The sequence below is a fragment of the Notolepis coatsorum genome (genome assembly GCF_963971535.1).
Source record: "Notolepis coatsorum genome assembly, chromosome: 13".
Lineage (NCBI taxonomy): Eukaryota > Metazoa > Chordata > Actinopteri > Aulopiformes > Paralepididae > Notolepis > Notolepis coatsorum.
In genome coordinates, this window is record NC_140177.1 from 89,685,093 (window position 1) to 89,709,895 (window position 24,803).

The 24,803-nt window shown below is 41.6% G+C and overlaps 1 protein-coding gene across 1 annotated transcript; it reads right to left on the reverse strand.

Moving 5' to 3' along the window:
* Nucleotides 1-7,305: 7,305 nt before the first annotated feature.
* rdh10b (retinol dehydrogenase 10b) lies at nt 7,306-23,343 on the reverse strand. Its single transcript, XM_084326790.1, has 6 exons — nt 22,931-23,343; nt 19,304-19,539; nt 15,992-16,090; nt 13,973-14,118; nt 9,856-9,978; nt 7,306-8,731 (listed from the first exon to the last, which is right to left on the reverse strand). Exons 1-6 carry the CDS (start codon nt 23,211-23,213, stop codon nt 8,608-8,610), a joined length of 1,011 nt encoding a protein of 336 aa, XP_084182916.1. The 5' UTR covers nt 23,214-23,343; the 3' UTR covers nt 7,306-8,607.
* Nucleotides 23,344-24,803: the final 1,460 nt, after the last annotated feature.

Below are 24,803 nucleotides of genomic sequence, written 5' to 3' on the forward strand. Positions count from 1 at the left end.
GTTTGCCCAATCGCTTGACGAGCTGTGTCTTTGCCCATTTCCGCGTCGAACAGCCTGCAAACTACCTGGCGTTCTATCGCCATGCTCTAAGACAAACTCTAACCTTAACCAACTTCGAAAGAGTGCCTATAAGCTTAACCGTCGAAAGAACTTGCCGTCACGCTCTAAGACAAACTCTAACCTTAACCAACTTCGAAAGAGTGCCTAAGCTTAACCAGTGTAGAAACAGGCGTCGGCCAATCAGAGAGCGTCTTGCCAGAAATGCGGCTACGGAAAAAAATAATGCGTATATTTTCCCTAACGGAGTTGCACTTCCGCGTTCGGTTTGCGCAATCTGATTGGCCACTGACGTTTTTTTCAGCGCCAATCGCGTTACTCCTAACAAACTGGTTAAGCTTGGCGACTCTTTCGAAGTCGCTCTCTTTCGAAGTTGGTTAAGGTTAGGGTTAGGGTTAGTTGGTTAAGGTTAGGGTTAGGGTTAGTTGGTTAAGGTTAGGGTTAGGGTTAGTTGGTTAAGGTTAGGGTTAGTTGGTTAAGGTTAGGGTTAGTTGGTTAAGGTTAGGGTAACAGCCTGCTGGCGCGATTGTTAGGAGTAACGCGATTGGTGCTGAAAAAAACGTCAGTGGCCAATCAGATCGCGCAAGCCGAACGCGGAAGTGCAACTCCGTTAGGGAAAATATACACGCCATCATGTCCCTTATTTTTAAGATTAAAATGAGATTGTTCAATCTTAAATATGAAACCCATAATAATGTTTTCTGTCTATAATAGAACAATATTAGAATATAACTTCTGAATAAAAGTTTAGTATATTTATTATTATTTTATTTATTTATATTTAGTATTTTTATAGTATAGTTTTACCTTGAATTACCCTAACACCACAGTCGTACCTTTTTTTCTGCAGATTTTTCAAAATGGTGAAACATAGTTTTGCTGTGCTTATGTGTTGTGGAGGATATCATAAAGCCTTGTTCTAATAAAATCAACTACATGGTAGTTATTACATATTTTATAACCTTGAAACGGGTCGCTGGAGAGGAGACCCTAACACCACATAAGGGTTAAGGGTGTTTATATAATCCTTTATCCCCATAGAAATAGGCTACACTAATAATTTACTTAAGATAAAGTAGAAATACCTTGATAGTACGGTTAATGTTACAAGTGTTGTATCTGTGATAAACTATTATATTTACATTTGCGTTTACCAGGCATTGTTACCTACCAGGCATAAGTGTTTTTGAAAACGTTCAAACAAATAATCTGAAAGTAACATGTTGCTCTTGTAGTCTGTTATGTGAGAACCAATACCTACATTTCTATTTTGTCCAATGTCAAAATTCACTCATATCAATTCAATGTACAGTATTTCCTAGATCCAATCATGTAAGGGGTGTGTTTTACTTTAACTTGGACTCTATTCTTGCTTGTAAGACCTCAAATGATTTACCTGGATAAATAAATGCAAAACATTACCAGAGTACACGTATTGTTTCAGCATTTAATCTCTCCCCATAACCACAATAAAAAAAAACACTCTAGGCCAGAAATTTGGCCCATGGTGGGTTTTCCTTCAAGTAGCTAAAGGCACATGTGCACCAAAATGAGGCTGCACCCTTTGTTTAAGTTATGTAAGCAATTGCCTATAGGCACCTAGTCTTGACTCGTGTCTGTCAAATAGTCAAATCTGGTGGGGAATTAATTGGGATGAGCCTAATCAGAAGCTGTAGCGCAATGATGACAAGTGACAACTGTGAACAAGTCTCCTACAGTTGGAAGCTGCAGCTGGACGCTACTCTCTGAAGGTTTAGTTATGGTTTCTACGGCACTACACTTCCCTCTACCGGCCATCTTGTATGAGAGGAGGCCAGCGCCCTCTACTGGCCATGCAGCGTGAGAGGATGCCAGCATGGTTTTGGTGAGTCGTACAGAGTGATACATTGAGTGAAGAAGACTGATTCATGCAACTGGAAACTGAAGCTTCAAACCTGAGGAGAGGACAGGAATCGGATGGCTTAGAGTAGACGACAGAGTACAGCAACTTGCAATGGGCCTGGTCTACAAGATACACTACACGACCAAGGTACCCATGTACATGTCAAAATACTTCCCAAAGGTCAGTGAATACCACGATCACAACACCAGAGGGAGCTCCACAAATCATGTTAAACCCAGATTCGGCTCAAATAAGGGACTAAACACGTTTCGCAATTATGCCACATCAATGTGGAACGCCCTACCCAAAGCTGTAAAGGAATGTGGATCACTACCCACTTTCAAAACCACTCTCAAAGAACACCTACGGGAGACTGCAATTCGAAACTGGCCCCTGTAAATGTCCTAACCCAACCCCCTCCAATGTACAGTAAATTACCTAGTATGGTTTTGTCAATAGTCCAATGTACAATTTTGCTTGTTTGTACAGTGTGTCCCCCCCCCCCCCAATTGTACAGTTTTGCTTGTTTATACAGTGTTCCCCCCCCCCCCCCCCCCCCAATGTAAATTACCCAGTATGGTTGTCAATATCCAAATGTACCCCACCCACCCAACCTCCTCCAATGTACAGTTTCTACGTCAAATGTATATACTCCCTTTTCTTGACTCCTTCTGTATCACAAACAGTACTGTATTTGCAAATCTGGTATGTCATAAATGTATAGATGTAGCAGTACTGACTATCTGTATGTCAAGTATGTCATATATGTCCTGATGAATTGAAAATGGGGGACCCTGATGTAAACAAGACGAAAGTCTTTCTCTGGTCTGCATCCCCTTAACAATTGTGTGTATTGAGCTGTACTGTATTGTACCCATTCTGCAATCTGTTAATAAAGTTTTCAATCAATCAATCAATCAAAACAGTGTCACATTGACAGGCACTGTGCGTACAACCTATGATCGCAACACCCCAGAATCCTTCGACAACGTTGTTGTCCTTTATTTGAGCTTAAAGGGCCATACCAGTCTTTTTGACGTGTGGGCTCAAAGTCATTATTTTAGGCACCCTTCTTTTTTTTGTAATCTTTTATTACAGACATTTGTTTTCACTGCCATAGGATTCCATTGTATCTGCAAATGTGTCTAAGGCCCCGTTTAGACGGAAACGCTAGCAGGTGAATCCGCAAAAATATTTTTTCGGATGTGCCTTTAGTTTATACGGAAACGGCGTTTTTACGGGGTGAAACCGCAAAAAGGTGAGACTACCTTCCAGGGTGGAATTCCTAGAAACGCAAAAGCTTTGCGCTCTCGTCTAAACTGTTAAAACGTATAAATCTGATAAAACGATGACGAAAGGTTTGTCACGGCTCTGGTCGCGCGTACTGCTTACGTCACAGGTAGCAGGTATGTGCCAGTAGCCGAGACGTAAACAAAGCAAGTATGTCTGACTTATATCAACGGAGATCACCTGAAGGCTACATTGGCAGTACCTTTAACCCTTTCACTGCCACACGACAGAAGGTTACCCCTTTACTATCACACAACCGGCTGTCGTGTGGCAGTGAAAGGGTTAAATACACAAGAATCTGTCCCGCGGCGTGAGTGGACCCACTGTCTCTGAGTGACTCTGCTTTGGTGCAATCACATTCCCCATCCACAGTCTGCGAATCAGAGGCAGAGTAGGGCGGGTCTTCACAGCACGTCATGTGACATATGCGCCAATCGTGTGACAGCGGGTCTCCGTCGTTACAGCGTCGTCTGCACGGAGAATTCCACTCCAAAACGCTCATCTAAACGTAAAATTAAAAGTGAAACCGCAAGATGACTTTTGCGGTTTCTGTTCCCAAACGCTCGTCTAAACGGGGCCTAAGACACCACATACAACCATGAAAGTCACCACATCTGACCAAAATGCCATAACACCTGAGGTGCATCTATTTTCCTGACGTTTTTGTATTCCCCCCTTAATACGGTGTCTAAAAAGGACGGGTCCTATGTTCCCCGGGTTCTATGTTCCCCGCTTTGATTGATTGAAAATTTTAGACCACCAGCCCTGATTCCAAACTGTTGTGAAGGATCAGATTAAACCAAATATATATATTTATTTATGGATATATATTTAATAGTATTTGTATATCGTTTGATATCCCTTGTATATTCTTTGTACATATACACTGAATATCCCTTTAGTCTACTACAGCCCATAATAGTTCATTCTCTCATTGGACAAGAACCTGGCGCCAGCAGACAGGCCCCTTGAGTCAAGTTCAATAGTGCCGACGAACATGTCCCAACTAGCCCCGGTTCCGCGTAGGAATACGGCTACCGAAATACGAATGGTACTATTTGTTCACCGTGCATATAAATATGGCGCAAGTAAAGTAGAACTTTCTTTTAGTCCATTAGTCCTTTACCCTCCAACCTAGTAACAGACGTGAAGCCTCACCCACGACCCATGTGTGGTGCAGTATGGCCTATTTGGCCCCAGAATAGGCATTGAGACCTTGTGTAAATTCATAGCTGAATTGTCATAGTTTGGCACTGTACCGTCGAGTGGGACGTATTTCTATTAAGTTAATAATAGTCTATTATGTATGGTGCATCGTGCGGTATCGAGTTCTAAAGTGAGCAGCACCCCCATCGTTTCCTCGCGTTATCTAGAGTCTTAACCAGGCTGGGCAGACCACGCGTGGTGCTTTCATCCGAGGAGTTCTGGGCGAGGACGAGTGGACCTGCACATTGGATTACCTACCCGGACGACTGCTGAGCCTATACGGCATGGAATATCTATTTGCTTTGGGTGCTTTGATTTGTGGAGCGGATAACAGCCAACGCCGGTGAGTGTTGGAATTACCCCCGAGAGGAGCCCAGGTGAGACGGCGCTCAACCCAGACCGAGGCCGCCTCGCTTCTCCTTCGTTGTGGACCTACAGCCTACAGCTACCGTCTACAAGAGGGCCCAAGTGTATTCATCTGTGGATCAAGATCCTGCGGGCACTGTGTTCTGTACCTGAACTCTCCCCAGGAATCGTTGGCCAGATGGGATGCAGCTGACGGCTCTCCAAACCCCCCCCCCCCCTACTGACTTACAACCAGCAGGACCCCTTTAGTATCCCGCTATAATCCTTAAGTACCATCGCTATAGTTCCCTAAAGAACCAGGTTGTATACTTGCTTCCTGCGTAACCAGAGATTGGACATTCAGTGTTGATTTGCCTACGAATACTCATTTGCCTTACAAGTGCATTCAAATCATAAATGTAATTAAGTGAATGTTGTATATACCTTTTGCTATATTAAACCTTCGACTGTTATATTTGTGTGGACCTGATTTCATATGTGGGAAAGTGTTCATCATACTTAGATATCGTGTACTGTATGGCCAGAAGTTAAAGTACATCAAGCGGTAGTGGTTTAATGATACCATACTTATCAATACAGTCAGGGAATTGTACCCCTCAGTTACACAAACTCTAACCTTAACCAGTTCGAACAAGGGCCTAAGCTTAACCGTTCGAAACAATTAAGGCGGACATTAATAATTAATAAAATAATAAAAATTTATAAAATTATCAATCTATTAATCAATCAAAGCGGGGAACATAGAACCCGGGGAACATAGGGATGATCCCGAGGAATTTACCCTCAGTTTATATCACACAATGCAAAACTTTTCAGAAAACAGGTGACACAGGTCAAATGTGGTAACTTTCTTCAGGTTATGAAGCAGCCAACGACAGTGGTAAATCGGCAGAAAATATCTACCAAAAACATTTGAGTAACGGCAAGTGATATGAAAAAAGAAGGGTGCCTTTATGTTTGTATTAAGGCAAGAATGACTTGGAACCCACACCCACATGTCAAAAAGACCGGTATGGTCCTTTAATTGTGAGTTTACCAGACTATAAATGTTCCCCCTACAACTTGCCACCATGATGTCATTGCAAGACTATTGAAGGGTGACATCAATACAGACTCTTACCAGCTCTGTGGCTGCTGGTATCAGTATGCACTGCAGGAAGATAAACACCACCAAGAAAAGTTGCTCAAGTCATTTTATATTTCAAAAATTCCATCCACAAATATTTATTCAAATGCCTCAGCAGATAACCAAGGTGGAAACGGGGTGGAAATAAATTCCAACCTGAGCATGACATAAGAGCAAAATGGTCACCGTGTGAATATGGTCAATAGACAGGCAGCCATCTCAATCAGATGTGGGCAACAACAAATGACAACAAACATTTGAAAATGGTTTCAAAGGTAAGCTTTTGATGTGAACTAAAGATTTCACTTGCCAGACATTTAGACAGACTCAAATGAATTATAAACCAAGGTAAGATATATAGTGCTCTCCACGTTTTAAAGTATTAGAAATATAGTGGACCTCACAGCCCTTTATTCACAAATCATCTCAGAGTGGAGACATTGAGCCAAAATAATTGTGCACTTTGCCATAAAGGTGCCAGAGGTAGGTTTCCATGACACCAGAATATTTAGATAATGGAGGCATCGCAAATCTGGTCCCCGAGTGCCCATGGTCGCCACTTCTCAAATAGCATACCTCCATCTTCGCTCTGGCTTTAGAATAGAGCCTGCTCCGGCCGCCTATTGCTTAATAACAGCGGAGCAGTGCTGCCGTTGCTTCCGCGTTTTCCCTGATTGGCTGCGACACGCCCCGCGGCAGGCGCGGCAGAGCTTGCGGAATTATGTAACCGCCCTAATCCGCCATGATTTTCATTCGGCGCTCAGCTCACCTGGCAGCGCAGCGGTCCTGCGGTCCGTTGTTGACGAGTTCGAATCCCATGAAATTTTTTTTTTAACGTGATTTTTTTTTAACGTGTATTCTTTCGCCGGTTAAGGTTAGGCATGGTTAAGGTTAAGGTTAAGGTTAGGCATTGTTTCGGAGTTGGTTAAGGTTAGAACGGTTAAGTTTAGGCGCTGTTAAGGAGCTGGTTAAGGTTAGAGTTTGTCTTAGAGAATGGCAATATTCTTTCTATGGTTAAGGTTAAGGTTAGGCATGGTTACGGTTAAGGTTAAGGTTAGGCATTGTTTCGGAGTTGGTTAAGGTTAGAGCGGTTAAGTTTAGGCGCTGTTAAGGAGCTGGTTAAGGTTAGAGTTTGTCTTAGAGAATGGCAATAGACAGCCTATTTCCGCACTGCCGCGGTCACATGGTCAAATTGTCACATTCTTGCACTGCTCCGCTGTTAAAAAGCAACACGCGCTCCGGCCTCCGAGAGACAAGAGGGCATTTGAATATATTTGTAGTGAAAGGTAGCAGTATGGTACCCATTGTACAACCTGTCCAAACTATCAACGGGTCACTGAATTAATACAAATCAAAAAGACATCAGTATATAGTTGGTATGGTATGGTTTTATTCTTAATCCGAGGGGAAACATGGTTCGCCACCAGAGCGAATACAACTACACAAACAAGAAACAATTACATACAGTACAAGTTACATAACACAGTAAAAAGAAGAGAAGAGAGCCTCTCAACACAGAGCTAGCGGTGTTCGTTAAAGAATTTAACCGCAGAAGGAACAAAGGACCTTCTCAATCGCTCAGTAGAGCATCAAAAACCTATATAGCTAAATGAGCTTCGCAGAGAATCAAATATATTGTACAGAGGGTGGCCTTCAAAATATAGAATGTTGTTCAATTTAGTCCTAGTTCGCTTGGCAATAATGATCTCCAAGGAATCAGGAGGGAGGCCAATAACTGAGCCAGCCTAGTTGTATCTTGTGTTAGGAGCTGAAATTACCAGTGCTGCATTGGCAGACAACAATGTTGCTGGTTTTAAGGCAAAGCAAATGAGTCTCTAAACAAGTGACCTACTGAAATGTGTTCAAATTTGAAAGCTTGTCCCCCAGCACAGTAACATGACTAGAACAAGCTTGATAACTCTGGATTAGATATAAATAGGGTGGATGAATAGGCTAACTCCCAATCTCACTGTTTATGATCTGAAAGGCAAAACTGATGGTAGATCAGAGTCACAAATCTGAGGCCGCGGTCACATTGATTGCATTTTTAATTGTTGGAATCAGTGTAGCTTCATTCACATTGATTGCATAGTGCGTTTTTTATTGTTACAATCAGTGTAGCCGCAATCACATTGATTGCATAGTGTTTTTATTGTTGCAAAGTACATGCAGAGTCTAACACAAGGTTCCAATAACAGAAACTGGTCAAGAGTGGTCATTGACCAAATGTGCTGCTATTCTTGACGAAAATGGTCATTTAGAGTTGGGTTATTTATCCTTGTGATGAAAACAACATAAACTCATAAAATTCATAACTCATAAAATTGATTCTGGTTGTTGTTCAACATCCAGACTAAAACTACTCTGCTGCTTGGTAGAATTTAGATTTTAGTGTCTCAATATATTCTTTATCAGTGATCAAATTATTTCATTATGACAACACGGCAGAAAGCTAGCAAATGACGACACCCGGTTTAGCTCACGCATCCGTTTCAGCGCAAAAGTTGGATAAATCCAGCGTATGGAACAGCTGAAATGTAACGCAACTGCAATACAATGATGCACTGGTAAATGATTCTCATTCAAAATGAATTACTTTCTGTTGGAGAGCAACACATTCATGCGACTTGAGATACTAGAATAGATGAATACTTGAGGGTGACTTGAGGAGGAAGGCTGCTTAGTCGTCCAACTGAGATTCGTTGTTGTTCATGACTCGACTCCTGTGGGCCAGGAAAGGGGACATGCACTTGTCTGCTCCCAGGAAACGATACATGCAGACCATGGCATCAAAGGGTAAAACACTGGAAGGAAGACACACATTTTATTAATTAATTTGCATAGGGTTACACATAGGTTACAGTAACAACACCAAATGTTCTGTAACGTCTCACGTTAATTTAAGGCTTTATAATGTGTTCACAATACCTTCAGTACAAAGACTTGTGTATATATCTGGAAAATGTATCAAACACCTTCATTTCATGTCTCAAGCGAGACGAAGGTGAGTCGGCTACTCGCCTAAAAGGAGCTCCTGCCACATTTAAAAGACTCGTGTTTTTGTGTCACATGGTCTGATGCTTCTGAAGTCTCTATATCCAGCCAACAGAAAGTTCTGCAGGAAGAAATATGGATATATTCATCGTATTCTCATGACATGTCGAATCAATATGGTGCCACAGCTCACTGAGAACCGTTATCATTTAATTAGAATCACATGCTAGTTGATTACAATGGGTCGGGTGGGGGTTGATAATAAAAAGCAATTCACAGATTCCAAATACATATACCGTAATTCCTCTAATAGTAACCGGGTCTCAAATACAAGCCGGGTCTCTATTAATGGCCGGGTGCGCTCTTGAGCTAAGCAATTATAAGCCGGCCTCCTAATACAAGCCGGGTTACTAATATACTGAGCTGCATACTGAGCTAGTTACTTGATTTCACTTTGAAAACGTTGAAATGACCAGTGACCACCTGTAATTGCACTGTTTACTATTTCATACAGTACTTGGTTTCAATAAATGAACCCAGTACATTTTACTGGGTTCAAACTGACACAAAATGTTGATTTATTCATTATGATCCGTTTGAAAATTTTAAATATAGGCCTCCCTCTTATACAGGCCTCCTCCTAATACAAGCCTGGTACCCGCTACAGTTGAAACAAATACAAGCCGGGGTTACTATTAGAGGAATTACGGTATATTAAACAAAATTATAATTCTTGTGATATGGTTTCAACTTTCTCGTGAACAAATCCATTGTTAGCTCCTTGAACTATCGATTGTCGAAATTAGCCAAGCAAAGACTTGCACAATGTACAAGCTTAGTAAGAAGAATTTTAAAAGCAATCTAGAATCGAATCTATCGAATTGCCTAGAGATAATGAATGGGTTTTAAACTACTATACTATGAATATACTGACGTCTTCATGAAGTTGACCATATACATGCTGCGTGGTGTGTAGATCATGGGCTCATCAGTCAGAATGGCCCTCATGGCTCTCCGTACGCACTCCTCAGGACTCATAGGAGGGGCCACCTCCTTCCTGAGAAAGAAGGAAACATTAAGCAGTAAAGGGTAATTCCGGTATTTTTCAACCTGGACCCTATTGTCCCATCATTTGGGGTCTAAATGACTAATGACACTTAAGGCAACTAACATGGACTTCCGCGTTTCTCTGATTGGCCAGCGCTCTCCTTCGTGAATACCAGCCGCTCTACGCTCGTTCCCTACGCCGGAGACATTTTTAGAAAAACACAAAGCCGCCATCTTTAATGCATTCGTAATCCCCCCGACATAATAACCATGCAGGTTAAACAGCAAAGGTTAATAATAATAACCACGCAGGTTAATTAGCAACGCTCGCACAATACCTAGGTTAATAATAAGTAGGCAATTGGCACAAGTGTAAATTATACATTAGTCACTCAATTTTAACATCTACGCACTTAGCTCAACTCGTTCGCCAGCTTGCTGTGGAGCCTATGGTCACAAGTTCGAATCAGTTATTTTTTTTTTTTTTTACGTTTAATTAATTTATCATCTAATTAATTAAATTAATTTATCATCATATAAACGTAACTAGCTATTCATATCAATCGAAATAACGTTCATCTCCGTGAGCCTTCAGAGCTGCTTTTATTTGTAAATAGAAGAAAAAGGAGTTTTTCATTGTTCAAGAGTGGATATGTTGCAGGAAAAATAAATGAAGTGATTCGAACTTGTGACCATAGGCTCCACAGCAAGCTGGCGAACGAGTTGAGCTAAGTGTGTCGATGTTAAAACTGAGTGACGAATGTGCAACATCCCTATATACTATATACTTATTACTCATGTACCATGTTCTACAGTAAGTGGGGAGAGTAAACGCTTATAGTTAAAGACAGTAGAGCTTGCGTTCTACAGTAAGTGGGGAGAGTAAACGCTTATAGTTAAAGACAGTAGAGCTTGCGTTCTACAGTAAGTGGGGAGAGTAAACGCTTATAGTTAAAGACAGTAGAGCTTGCGTTCTACAGTAAGTGGGGAGAGTAAACGCTTATAGTTAAAGACAGTAGAGCTTGCGTTCTACAGTAAGTGGGGAGAGTAAACGCTTATAGTTAAAGACACTAGAGCTTGCGTTCTACAGTAAGTGGGGAGAGTAAACGCTTATAGTTAAAGACACTAGAGCTTGCGTTCTACAGTAAGTGGGGAGAGTAAACGCTTATAGTTAGACAGTAGAGCTTGCGTTCTACAGTAAGTGGGGAGAGTAAACGCTTATAGTTAAAGACAGTAGAGCTTGCGTTCTACAGTAAGTGGGGAGTGTAAACGCTTATAGTTAAAGACAGTAGAGCTTGCGTACGTTCGATAGGGCTTTGATTCAAACCGGTGCATGAGATGAGTTTTTTTTTTTTTTTTTTTTTAAACAAACATAAACAAACATGACAACACTCGATAAGATATACAAGCATTGGGCGGCTACGTGGCGTAGTGGGCAAGGCCCTCGCCACGAAATGCTGGAGACGCTGGGCTCGTCAGTTCGAGCCCAGCGCTCCACATTGCTTTCAGTTTAGCTGGTCGTTCATACTAATACACATTGGCCGTATTAGGGGGTGGGAAACTGAAGGGTGGGGATCGGGCGTTGTGGACAGCGACTCCTACAGGTCGGTTGGTGCGCCTGCGCAGTAGAATCAGGAAGTGTCGGGGGCAGCGTGAGCCTCCCACGCATTACTCCTCGCCACTGAGAGATCGAGCTGCGCAGGTGAAAAGATGCGACTGCCGTTACCTCAAGTACCGGAGGGGACTTGTGCTATGTATGACTTAGTCCACATTGCAGCCGGCTTGTGGGAGGCAAGAAACAGCGTCCGTGACAGGGGAGGGTTGAATTGGATGATACGAAATTGGGATGGGAGAAAATATAGAAAATGGGAGAAAAAGTGGATCAAAAAAAAAAAAGATATACAAGCATTAGTTGACAGTGCATATCCAATGAAATCACCATTTAGTTAATTGTCTTATACAGGATATACCCTTAATACCGGTTATCTAAAAACCTACACACATATGCTCTAGCTCGTACCACCCCTCCCGGACCCCCCATTGGATAATCCATCCATTATCCCTCGCTCCTAACCAGACACTACCATTATATGCTAGCTTTTATTTTCTCCACCACTTCTAACCACAATGTCATTTTGGATTCATTGAGACCCAAAATTATTGCTGTAGATATTTCTTGATAGATCACATCGAGATATGTAATAATCCAGACCTTTCGGCAAATTGTTTCCGGTTGGAACCATCGTGATGAGGTTCTATATGTAGAACATGGTACAGTAAGGCGGGAGTGTGAATGAATGAATGAATGAATGAAAAACTTTATTTAACAGATTGCAGAATGGGTACAATACAGTACGGCTCAATACACACAATTGTTAAGGGGATGCAGACCTGAGAAAGACGTTTGTCTTGTTTACATCAGGGTCCCCCATTTTCAATTAAACCTTTTCTCGCCAAGAACGTGTTACCACGTCATTCTCCGCCATGCGTAATCTGCCAATGACGCCGTAAGGCGTCTTTGAGATCAATATTTCAAAAATCTGTCATGTCAATCATATTTCACCCGTGGAGACTTGAGATCTCCTGTTGATCTCCTCTCAACTCTCCAACGGTTCAAGAGCGCCATCTGGTGGCCGATCGCCCAAACAAGAAATGAGCGGCAGGAAGTGGTGCTCATCCATATTCGGTCCGGCCACTCGCTATCGCTCGCGGGACTCGACACACTGGATAGCGATCCGTTGCCAATAACTCGATAAACAACATGATTTGGACGTATATATTATTATACAACCTGGAAATGGATCGCATATATCAACATCCCATAATCGCGAACTTTCTGCTCCATGCTGACCACCCAACGGTCAGAGGAAGCTGCGGTAAGTTTCAGCGTGTTTGAATATTATGATCCATATAAACTGCTGTGATCTATGTATCGCCCATACTACATGAATGATTTAACGTCGGCCACTGACTTATAAACCCCCCCCTCCGGTCACCAGCAGATGATGAGGCATGACGCTTAGGACCTTGTACAATTGAACATTTTAATCTGACGTCAATCGGTATCAAACTACATTTGATGATGTAATATATGTATTTAGGGCTATAAATCACGTTCTGCAGAATGCTGCAGAAAACGATAAAAACATATTTATACTTTAGACCGTATTTTAGTATGAATATGTGAATGAAAAAGTAGAACGTTGCTACATCCTAAACGATAGATACTTGACGTTGAATGGGCCATAGTAATGTCAATTTAGCAATACAATTTAAAAAGTTATAGCCCTGCAAAGAAGGGAAACATCTCCATAGACTTACAGTACTGGCAGACAGTGGATTAAGATCAGAATAATCCCTGGCAGATAAAGGGTTAATATAGACAGTGTAAACAGTTCGCACCCCCTCAATGTACAGTGATTCAAACCCCCTCAATGTACAGTTTCTGACAGCTGGGCTGTGTTGTCACGCGAAATAACGTTATGAATAAAACGCGAAATAACATTATATAACGTTGCGTTATATAACGTTACAATGTACAGTTTCTGACAGCTGGGCTGTGTTGTCACGCGAAATAACGTTATGAGTGAATCTGGTAGTTGTTTTGATAAATATGTTGTTTTGATAAATATGTATTCTACGGATTCGAACATAACGTTACATTTCCGAGAGCAGCCTCGCTTGGCGTTTAAGTGCCGTCAAAACGAAAATGCGCATGCGTAGCGTCACGTGGCCGTAGCGCCACGTGGGGTCAGTTGGCCAATCAGAGCAATGCGGAAGCACATGTTAGTTGCCTTAAGTGTTCACGCAATGGGGACAAAAACCTTTGAAATTGGTCTAGTATTGAGTGAGATCATTTCAGTCTGCAGTAACACAACGGGCTACAAGGTAATCGTTGGGGACATTTGTACACATGGCCAAAGTAGCCCAAAGATGAAACTCTTTCAATAGACCTTTTTGGACATTCAATAAATGTATTCCGCTTGTGAAAAACCTTCACCAACCTGATCCGACAGCCTCTGAACATGTCAGAGTCGACCAGTGAGGGGCAGACGAGTGTCATCTTGATCCCATCCTTCTCCAGTGCCTTCAGCTCATGACTCAGAGATTCATGGAAGCCCACAGCTCCACATTTACTAGCACAGTAGTCCTGGGCAGGTGGCAGATAAAAAAAAAACACAATTAAACGGTAAAACACAGGCCATTTCTAATATCTTCAGGGTAGTATCGGGTAGGGTTGGGCATCAATCGAAATTTCTAATAGTCATTCAATTATTTAAAAAAATAATTAATAGTTTAGGCAATCATCAGCGGTGATCTAGTTACCTAACCTTGAATCGACAAATCCATTATTCATAAAGTCCTGCACATAAAAATGTGTAGATATGGTTTACATAAAAACCTTGGAGATCATTTTCCGTGCTAAGAGTAAGAACCTACCAGCTTGTATTCAATGTCTCTTTCAACCAAGAGAAGGAAAGTATCATTTAAGAGGGTTGTGTATTCTTAAAACATAAAAAGGTAAAAACTAATGTAAAAGCTAGATGTGTTTCAAATTTGGGAGTTAAATTGTGGAATAGTCTTAGTGACGGGTTGAAGTTGTGTACTTCTCAGGGGAGATTTAAAAAGGCCCTGAAGGATAAAATAATTCAGGAGTACAGTTGAGTAAAACATCAAACTTTTTTTTTTTTATCTAAAAAGAAAATAATTATTATTATATCTTGCAGCATATTTTAAGTTTTTCTTTCTTATATTAAAGTATATTTAGTTTTTAAGAATTGTAAAGGATAGGCAAAAATAAGCATGTGCTTCAGCCTATTCCTTTAAGCATGTGTGAGCTTACTTTGAATATGTACATTTGTGATTTTTTTCTTTTCCTTTTGAAAGTCCACACGTGTGTTTTTGATTTATCTGTAAACAAAGACCGAAAATAAACTATTCATCATCATCATCAATAAACAATCTTTGAATTATGTAAGGGATAATGTATAGCTACGAGGTCATTGTCGCAAAATAATTGACCGACACAGAGTTTAAAATACCGAGCCGCCTCGGCGAGGTGTTTTAAACGTCAGTGAAGGTCAATTATTTTGCGACAATGATTGAGTATAGCTATACATTATCCCGCTTATTACATGGCTAACTTACTAACAATATACCCAATTCATTTTACATCGACTCGCAACACTGGTTCTGGCTCCGCTCGTCGCTCCGCCCCCCTGTCATCGCCGGCAGCTTCCCCGGCAGCAGAACACCGGCAGTGTCTAATTGCACTGAAACAGTGTGTGTCAGTGGGCTTGAGTGCGAACAGCTGCGCACAGCAGTCATTATTGTCCCACAGCGGTCATTATTGTCTGATAACTGACCTCTGACGCGCGCTATTGACCAATCACAAGCAAGCATTTCGGCGAATGTGAAAACGCCATGTAATAAAGTTAAATAGTTCCCAGTGACTATCGAATAGCAATTTTGTGCATTTTGCCCATTCCTAGTGAGGGGTGAGGATTGCTGTGAGGAAATAAATGGATTGCATTTATATAGCGCTTTTATCCAAAGCACTTTACAATTTGTTCCTCACATCTTACCCATTCACTCACATTCACACACCGACAGCGGAGGCAACCATGCAAGGTGCCAACCTGCTCATCGGTAGCAGTTAGGGGTTAAGTGTTTTGCTCAAGGACACTTGGACACACTGCCCGGCAGGAGTGGGATTGGAACCGGGAACCTCCGGATTACCAGAGGACCGTTCTACTTAATATTCACAGCAAATATCACAATGATGATGAAAGTAAACATAACCACTTCTTAAGTTATATAGAAATTAATTATATCCAGGCCCCACATAAGACTAAATAATGAGGCAGTTCATTCCATTACTCGACAAAGCTTGAGAGATCAGGAAGCCACTTTATGTACACCTAAATGCAGGCCTAGACTTGACCTGCAAAATTATATTTACACGTATAGTAGTGCTATATAAGAAAACATGTATGTAAGCGGAGTATGAACAGTGTTCTGACCTCAATGCCTGCGGTTGAGAAGAGTCCTAGGGTGCTAGCCACAGTCACAATGTGTCCGTGGTTCAGCTCTAGCATCCTGGGAAGAAACGCCTTGGATGTCTGCAAATCATACAGGAAAAGGGGTAAAAGGCCCAATCAGTTTTTTTAAAGACCATAATTGTGGGCTATATTCACAAGTCGGAGTCCAGTGAAACATTGTTTTTGTTGTTTTGTCCCTGTACTCCAGCACATTGGATTTGAAATGGAACAATGACCATGAGGTTAAAGTGCATGTTGTTTACATCCATATTGGGCAAACTGTGTAGGAAGTAGGAACTGCTTGAAGTATGTGAGTAAGTAAGTCTTAGGTGGTCATGAGTGAAATATTTTATTGTTCCTGCTAACAAAGCACCAATGCTCCTCAATACATTTGAATGTAGGTATCCAATGGAGGTTTTGACCACTAGTTGATGAAGTTGGCACTATAGTGTTCAGTAGGAGAAAAGTCCCTGAAAAGTGTCCATCACTGCACGCACACGAGCACACCACAAGCACGAGTGTGACGTAAAACGTGAGTGCACTGGAGGCGTGTAAAAATGCCCTTGTGCTTAATCATCATTATTATTTTACCAAGCAAATTAATTAATAACAATAAAATTATTTAGAATAGGCCTGGCAAAAGACAAAATACCTCCTGCTTCCAAGTGATTGGTCTATATACAACCGTCCTCGAAATATAACAAGCTAACTGCCCGTCAATCAAAGGAGGTCGGACTCATTACAAGTTCACGAAAACCGTAAGTAAAACTTAACATGGATGGTGATGTATGGTGGTGTAGCGGAGATGGTGGCGTAGCGGAGATTGTGCTCGTCACCAATGCAAGAGGCTGCGGTCTCGACTCCCGGAGAGTCAGCATTGCCTTGGCTCGGGCTGATCGCTATACTAACTCGTTTGGCCGAGTTAGGGGGAGGGAAGCCGTGGGTGGGTCCTGGGCGTTGTGGACAGCGACCCCTACAGTTCGGTCGGGGCGCCTGCACAGCGAGGGTAGGATCTGGAGAAAGGTAGTGTGACCTTCCACACGTTACACTCTCCTGGTGAGAATCTGCGCGGCCAGGCTGGCTGCACATGCGTCGGAGGAAAGCATGTGACAGTCTCCGGCCTCTCGGACCAACAGTAGGGGGGGGGGGGGGGGGGGGGGGGGGGGGGGGGGGGGGGAATTGGCATAACGACTAACAGTGGGATGGGAGAAAAATCGGAAAAAGGGAGGGGGGAAAAGATAATAAAGAAAATTAAACATGGATGGTGATGTAAATATTGCAAGAGCAAAGAAAAGGGCGAGAATTTACTTATAGTTAGAAGTTTGGAAATATATTCAGCTTGTAGACTATAGAACAGGTTTAAATTTGTATGGGCCACATAACTTTGCCTTTCTCTGATGGAGGGCCGTGATTCAGTCGAACAGAAAATAATATGGGCTGGAAAGACTACTGGAATTATTGTGGAAATGGATTTTATCCCAGGAGATTGTATTCTTAGAGGAAAATGGAAAATAGTTCATAGCTAAGGAAATGTTTATTTTAAAAGCCAAAAAAACTTTATTATCAAATAGCCTACAAATGTGATAAGAAAAAGTCTAAATATCAAAACGTGTTTCTGGCATTATTCAGAGGGCCAGGCCAAGTACAGGGGTGGGCCTTTGTTTCTGGCATTATTCAGAGGGCCAGGCCAAGTACAGGGGTGGGCCTTGTTCGGCCTGTGGGCCATAGTTTGGGGACCCCTGCTATAGAACAACAACAACAACGGAAAACTCAGTCTATTTGGGTGGAAATGTGCATATAACATATGACTCATCTCATTATACTGTGAGCTTCCCGTTTTGGAAAAGGACATGCATCATGGTTTTTGAAGGCTACAACACTTGCCCCATTGGATTAGAGCATGGCGAGTGGTTGCTCAATACTAAAAGTGATCAGTGGAATTATGGCCTTTACTAGTCAACATCATGCCAGATAATATTTAAATAGTGAACCTGTGAACAGCCAACATTAAAGGATTTAGAGCTGGCTTAATAGATGTATGGGCATCTGCAGGCATTTTCTCTAGTGTACAGTCTCTCTCAAATTGTCCATAAGTTCTAGAACATGTCTATGCAAACCTGTGTAAAGTGACCAAGTATGTTCTAGTTAGCTGCAACATGGCTGACATTAATAGCCTCAACAACACACAGCAGAATTAGTTTTTGTGTGTGCATTTCGATTTCATTTCTCCAGTGGCCTGTCCTGAGCCCTTTTCGGACATGCGCTGGACTCTTTGCCGATCATTGTTGGCAGAATTCACACAGCGAGCGAGTGGGCATATTGATTAATATAGACTAACCATATTCCATACACAACCATATTGTGTACAGCTGGCCTTTCCCCCACTAATAGTTAAATTAAAACGTATGGGTTGTGAATAAAATGTATATCTGTGTTATCTTCATTCTCTTAAATTTAATTCCCGACCAAGGACTAGACACACAAGGCATTTGTCTCATCATGATTGGAGCGAGTTTGCAAGGTGCACCTAATATGTTACAAAGGGAACAGTGTGGAGGCGCGTGGAGAGCGAGACTGCAGCAAAGATGTATATTTATATTAAATGTGTGTGTGCTTCTCAGTGTTTTAGCCTGTATGAAATGATTATTAAGTAGTCATAATTTGTTAAAATCTAAGTCAGTTTTTGCTCAATAATGCTTTGAAATTGGAGATTATTCTAAATATCAAGTCAAGATGATGATATGCTGGCCAGTTTGCTCCACTGTCTGCTGGGATGAGATATGAAATGCGGTTTACATAAACTAACAGTTTATACAGAGTAATAAACATGTTTGATAGATTGTAAAGAATTTATACACAGTTTCACAGCATAAAGTCCAGTTTTTGCCCTGTACGAAGCACCGTTGGTTGCTTATTTCACTCTGCATGCAACACCATTGACCCTTATTTTTAAGGAGTGAGGTTTCGCCTGCACTAATCCCTAAATCAAACACACCAACGCCTTACTCAATGTCTGTTCAGTTGTTGCAATGTGTAACTAAAATATTCCAGGCTCAGATTGTGATAATTTTCCACAGGGTAGTTTAAATACAGTTTAACTACGTTTTCAACGTAGTTTTAGTTTGACTACATTTATTTGAGAGTAGTTACAGTTTTGTTGAACTACTTAATTGTGAAGTAGCTACTCTACCTACCTAGTACTCTGTACTTGTACCCTGTGCAATGACAAATAAATATAATCTAAATATGATGAATGATCCAACCACCAGTTTGACTACTTCATTCTCAACTGACCCAGAAGAGAGCATGGCAGTTGACCGTCAGGGTGTGTTCGATTAGTTGGTCAGGACACTCCAGGAGGTGCCATCCTGACACCACCCCGGTGTTGTTGATGAGGATGTCCACTTCTCCCACTTCATGTTGCACCTTCCTGGCTGTCTGATACACCTGGTCCCGCTTGCCCACATCACACACATAGGTGTGCACCTGGGGTTGAATCAAGCTCCCCTCTCTTTCGGTGCCCAAGGAACCTGAAAACCAGGTAGTAAGAGATTGTAATTGTTCAATCGATTCAACTCTGATATATAGACTTGATACAGGCTTTAAATTTAAATAATACCCCAAGCATAAAGCATGCTACTTTTGGGAGTTCAATGATTTTGACTGTTGGTCATTAAACTATTATATGATTTATTAATTGAGTCTGAATAGAAATTAGGTTAAATGCCTATTTAAAAAATTGTGATTTCAGTATGGATCTCTAACTTGGCAGCTCATATGTAGCCTATGACAACCACCAATATGGCAATTTTGCCCTTGGACGACGGAGAAACTTGTCAGCAATGGAAGAATAGAAATGTGTCCATTTGTATTCATAACAGTTGATCCACTGGGCCTAGAATAGAGGCCTTGCACAAAATGTGTGTGTAGTTCTCTGTCTTCCAACATGGCTGCCTGTAACATAGCAACCATTGATTGATTGATTGAAAACTTTATTAACAGATTGCAGAATGGGTACAATACAGTACAGCTCAATACACACAATTGTTAAGGGGATGCAGACCAGAGAAAGACTTTCGTCTTGTTTACATCAGGGTCCCCCATTTTCAATTCATCAGGACATATATGACATACATGACGTACAGATAGACAGTACTGCTACATCTATACATTTATGACATACCAGATTTGCAAATACAGTACTGTTTGTGATACAAAAAGAGTCCAGAAAAGGGAGTATATACATTTGACGTCAAAACTGTACATTGGAGGAGGTTGGGTGGGTAGGAGGGGTTGGGGGGGGGAAACACTGTACATCTGTACAAGCAAGACTGTACATTGGAATATTGACAACCATACTAGGTCATTTACTGTACATTAGAGGGGGTTGGGGGTGGGGGGGAAACACAAACAAGCATAACTGTACATTGGAATATTGACATAATTTGACAAAACCATACTAGGTAGGTAAATTACTGTACATTGGAGGGGGTTGGGTTAGGACATTTACAGGGGCCAGTTTCGAATTGCAGTCTCCCGTAGGTGTTCTTTGAGAGTGGTTTTGAAAGTGGGTAGTGATTCACATTCCTTTACAGCTTTAGGTAGGGCGTTCCACATTGATGTGGCATAATTGCAAAACGTGTTTAGTCCCTTGTTTGAGCCGAATCTGGGTTTAACATGATTTGTGGAGCTCCCTCTTGTGTTGTGATCGTGGTATTCACTGACCTTTGGGAAGTATTTTGACATGTACATGGGTACCTTGGTCGTGTAGTGTATCTTGTAGACCAGGCCCATTGCAAGTTTCTGTACTCTGTCGTCTACTCTAAGCCATCCTAGGTTGTCAAAGTGGGCAGGGGTGAGGTGGGTTCTAGGAGTAAGGTCAAGCAGTAGTCTGACCAGTTTGTTTTGAGATGTTTGTCATTTTGTTTTTAGCGCCTTTGAGGTGCTTTGGTACCATGAGGTGCAAGCATAGTCGTAGTACCCTTGAATGAGTGCTCCTGCCAGAGTCTTCAGGGTATTCTTGTTTACCAGAGAGGAGATCCGGTACAAGAATCGAGTTTGTTGGTTGACTTTTTTTTATTACATTGGATGCCATTTTGTCACAGGAGATTAGCCTCTAGGATGGAACCCAGGTAGGTAATTTCATCTTTCCTTGTGACAGTATTGTCACCCACTGTAACTGAGAAGCCGTCGGTCTTGCTGAGTTTGTTATTTGAACCGAAGAGAATGGACTCTGTTTTGCCCATGTGTAATGATAGTTTGTTATCAGCGAGCCATATGCAGATTCTGCCTAGTTCCGAGCTGAGGGTTTTTTCAACCTGTAACTTGTTCTTGTCAGAGACCAGCAGGGCTGAGTCGTCCGCAAACAGGAACAAGTTGCAGTCACAAGCTGACGACATGTCATTTGCATAAATTAGGAACAGTAGCGGTCCTAGTATGCTTCCTTGTGGAACACCACAGCTCACTGTGAGGGGGGGGGGGGGGATAGGGTACCGTTTACCTCCACCATCTGTTCCTTCCCCTCAAGGTAGGATTGCATCCAGCTCACTGATAGACTATCAAAACCGATTGCTTTTAGCTTGTCAATCAGAATGGAGTGATTGACAGTGCCAAAGGCCTTTTGTAGGTCCAGCATGACCATGTCGCAGTATTTGCCCGCGTCCACCTCTTGTTTGATGTGGTCGTTCAAATAGAGAAGGCATGTGTCAGTGGAGTGGGATGTTCTGAAGCCAGATTGGAATTCGTAGATTAGATTTTTTTCCGCTAGGTACTTTTCGACCTGTTCGTAGGCAATTTTTTCCATGACTTTCGAGATGGAGGTGAGAATAGAAACAGGGCGGTAGTTGCCTGGGTCTAATTTGCTGCCCTTTTTGTGCAGAGGGGTCACCCTCGCAATTTTGAAGTCCTTGGGGACGTGTCCCTGTTTTATGGAGAGGTTTATTATGTGTGTGATGACTGGGGTGATGGCGGCTGCTGAGTCTCTGAGGAATTTGGAGGGGATGTTGTCATGGCCAGTGGCCTTGTTAGGTTGGAGCTTGGAGGGCGCTCAGTTTTTTGAGTACCTCATCTGTTGTTACCATTTCCAGTTTGAAGTCGTCTTTGTGGACCCCTAGGTTTTTGTAGTAAGCTACTATGTGTTCTTCTACCCCATAATGCCCTGAGTGGGAGGGTAGTTTGTTTACCAGTGTTGAATGAATGAATGAATGAAAACTTTATTTAACAGATTGCAGAATGGGTACAATACAGTACGGCTCAATACATACAATTGTTAAGGGGATGCAGACCTGAGAAAGACGTTTGTCTTGTTTCCATCAGGGTCCCCCATTTTCAATTCATATAGAGATGTTGAGGCTATGTTTGTGAAGAAAATGTTTAAGTAATTGGCTACATCCAGCTTGTCTGTGATGAGCGTGTTGTCCGTTTTTATGTTTATGTTTGAGAATCTGGTTAAGTTTTTTACTGCAGCCTAGTTGATTATTGAGTAATTTCCAAAGTTCACGTGGTTTGTTTTTGTTTTCCTCAGTTGTCATTGATGAAATTCTTTTTTGCAGTTTTGATCATGGAGTTTACGTCGTTTCTTACCATTGTTTTGTACATGGCAATGGAAGAGACAACGGTTGCAATGTGTTGATATGAGAAATATATATCAATATCAACAAAAACACAATAATTTGATGACTTATCACTGGATTTTGTAAACAAGTCACAGTAGAACAGTAATATCATGCTTTTCCAGTGTCATACCGCTGCACAGAAATGAGGAGTTTTCTTTTTGAAAGTGGTTACCAATGGTTACAGGCACCCATGCTGGAAGAAAGAGAACTACACAAACATTCCGTGCAAGGCCTCTGTTGTTTGTTTTGATCCAGACGCCTCTGCGCTTCCTTCCGACTTTTATTACTCACGAGTCAGCCAACTCACCTCCGACAGCATTATTTGAGATGAAGTCGTTGTGGATTTCTCGAACCATCCCGGCCGTTTCCTCGTTGCTTTGTTTGTTGACGTCCCAGAGCACCAGCGTGGCACCCCGACGGGCAAACTCCTTCGCAAGGATTCGCCCCAAAGCGCCCCCAGCCCCGGTGATCACACACACCTGGCCCGCTACATTCTTCTCTCTCGCTTTGACGATCCACTTCGCCGCGACCAACACAAAAGACCAGACGACTCTGAATGCCACGACAAAGAATTCAAGAACAACATTCATGCTTCACAGGCCTTAGGTAACTACCGGTGTGGTAAATCCTCGGGCTACCTAACTCATGGCCATTGCTATTTATTTAGACGTTTTGAGCACAAACCTTTAACTGTCTGCGACCCTCGCCCCCGAGACTCAAAGGTATATGGCCTAAATGTGTATTTACCGGGGTGGTTCGAGTGAGCGGGGTTATCTCACTGTGCGCCAAGAATATGGTACCTACAAGGACTATAGGAAAACTCAAACTTGTCGGGATACTCAAATCGAGCACACACAACTGTCAGCCCCGCCTACTTCCCCATCATCAGTGAAGACGTAAACAAAGAATGATACAAAGTTACAAAATCCTAAAATAAAAATAGTATAGGACCAATTAAATCAACTATTGAATGGTATACAATACTAAAATAAGAATGTATGAATGGGGCATTGGCCTATGACTATTATGCTACCTTAAACAGGGTTTAAAAATCATGGTTAGTGGGCTGTCAGGGTCCAAATGTCCCAATTAAACAAAGTTATTTGAATACAAGAGGCTATACACATGCACACACATACAACCCTTGTGAATAAATAATAATTTCTACAAAGTATCCATACATTTTTAAATGTATGTAAAATTGATGATCCATCAATCTTAAAATTGAACATTGGTATCATGGTTTCATTTGTGAATGTGAGTATGCAAATTTGTATTTACATTTTCAGTATCTTTATAGGCCAGTCTTGTGCTTTTATGCCTAGACATTTGAAATAAATATCATGTATATTTCTTTACTCCATACGTGTATATTACACACATGCAGTAAAGGATTGCATTTAAAATATGGTACGATCATGAAAATACCAATTTGTCAGACATATAAAGACACACAAAGACCAAAACAGCTCACATAAACACATTTATTTGTCTTGCATAATGGTAATCGACTGATTGGGAAAACAAGGGCGTTTCTAGTCATTCACTATCAAGTTAAAAGTTGACTTACAATAAAAAGTTTACTAACGGTCACATACTGTTAAAACAACCAAATTAAATGGGGACGGAGGGATAAACCATAAAAAAAAGACAAAGGATGAAAAGCAGTTAGGATATACAGTTTGAAGAAAAGTTATTATATGTCTTGGTCGTAATGTAATGGTTTGACAATCTTGAGTACCGAACTGACTAGTTAAATGTTAAGATATTACAGCAGGAAAAAAAATACAAATGAACATTGTATATGATGTTGGACACATGATTGTGTGGATGCAAGGTTGTGCAGGAGAGTCAAAGCTGTGTTCATTTTCTCCCTGATTGCTCTGACCACTCCAGAACACATACATTTTTAAATGAACCCCTTTCACACTACTAAGCCCAACCGGACCAAACCAAACTGAACTGAACCAGACCAGACCAGTTAAGACTTGGCTTTCTACAAGCCTGCAGGTATAGCTCGTCCCTTTCACCAGGGTCAAGTTCAATTAACTTCAGAAAGTGGATTTTATTTAAAACTTTCAAACAAATACTGTAACTTTTGGCATGACAACACTGCATTATTGACAAGTAAATCGGAATAGATTTTCCATTATCAGCAAGTAAACTGCAATTTCTGTTTA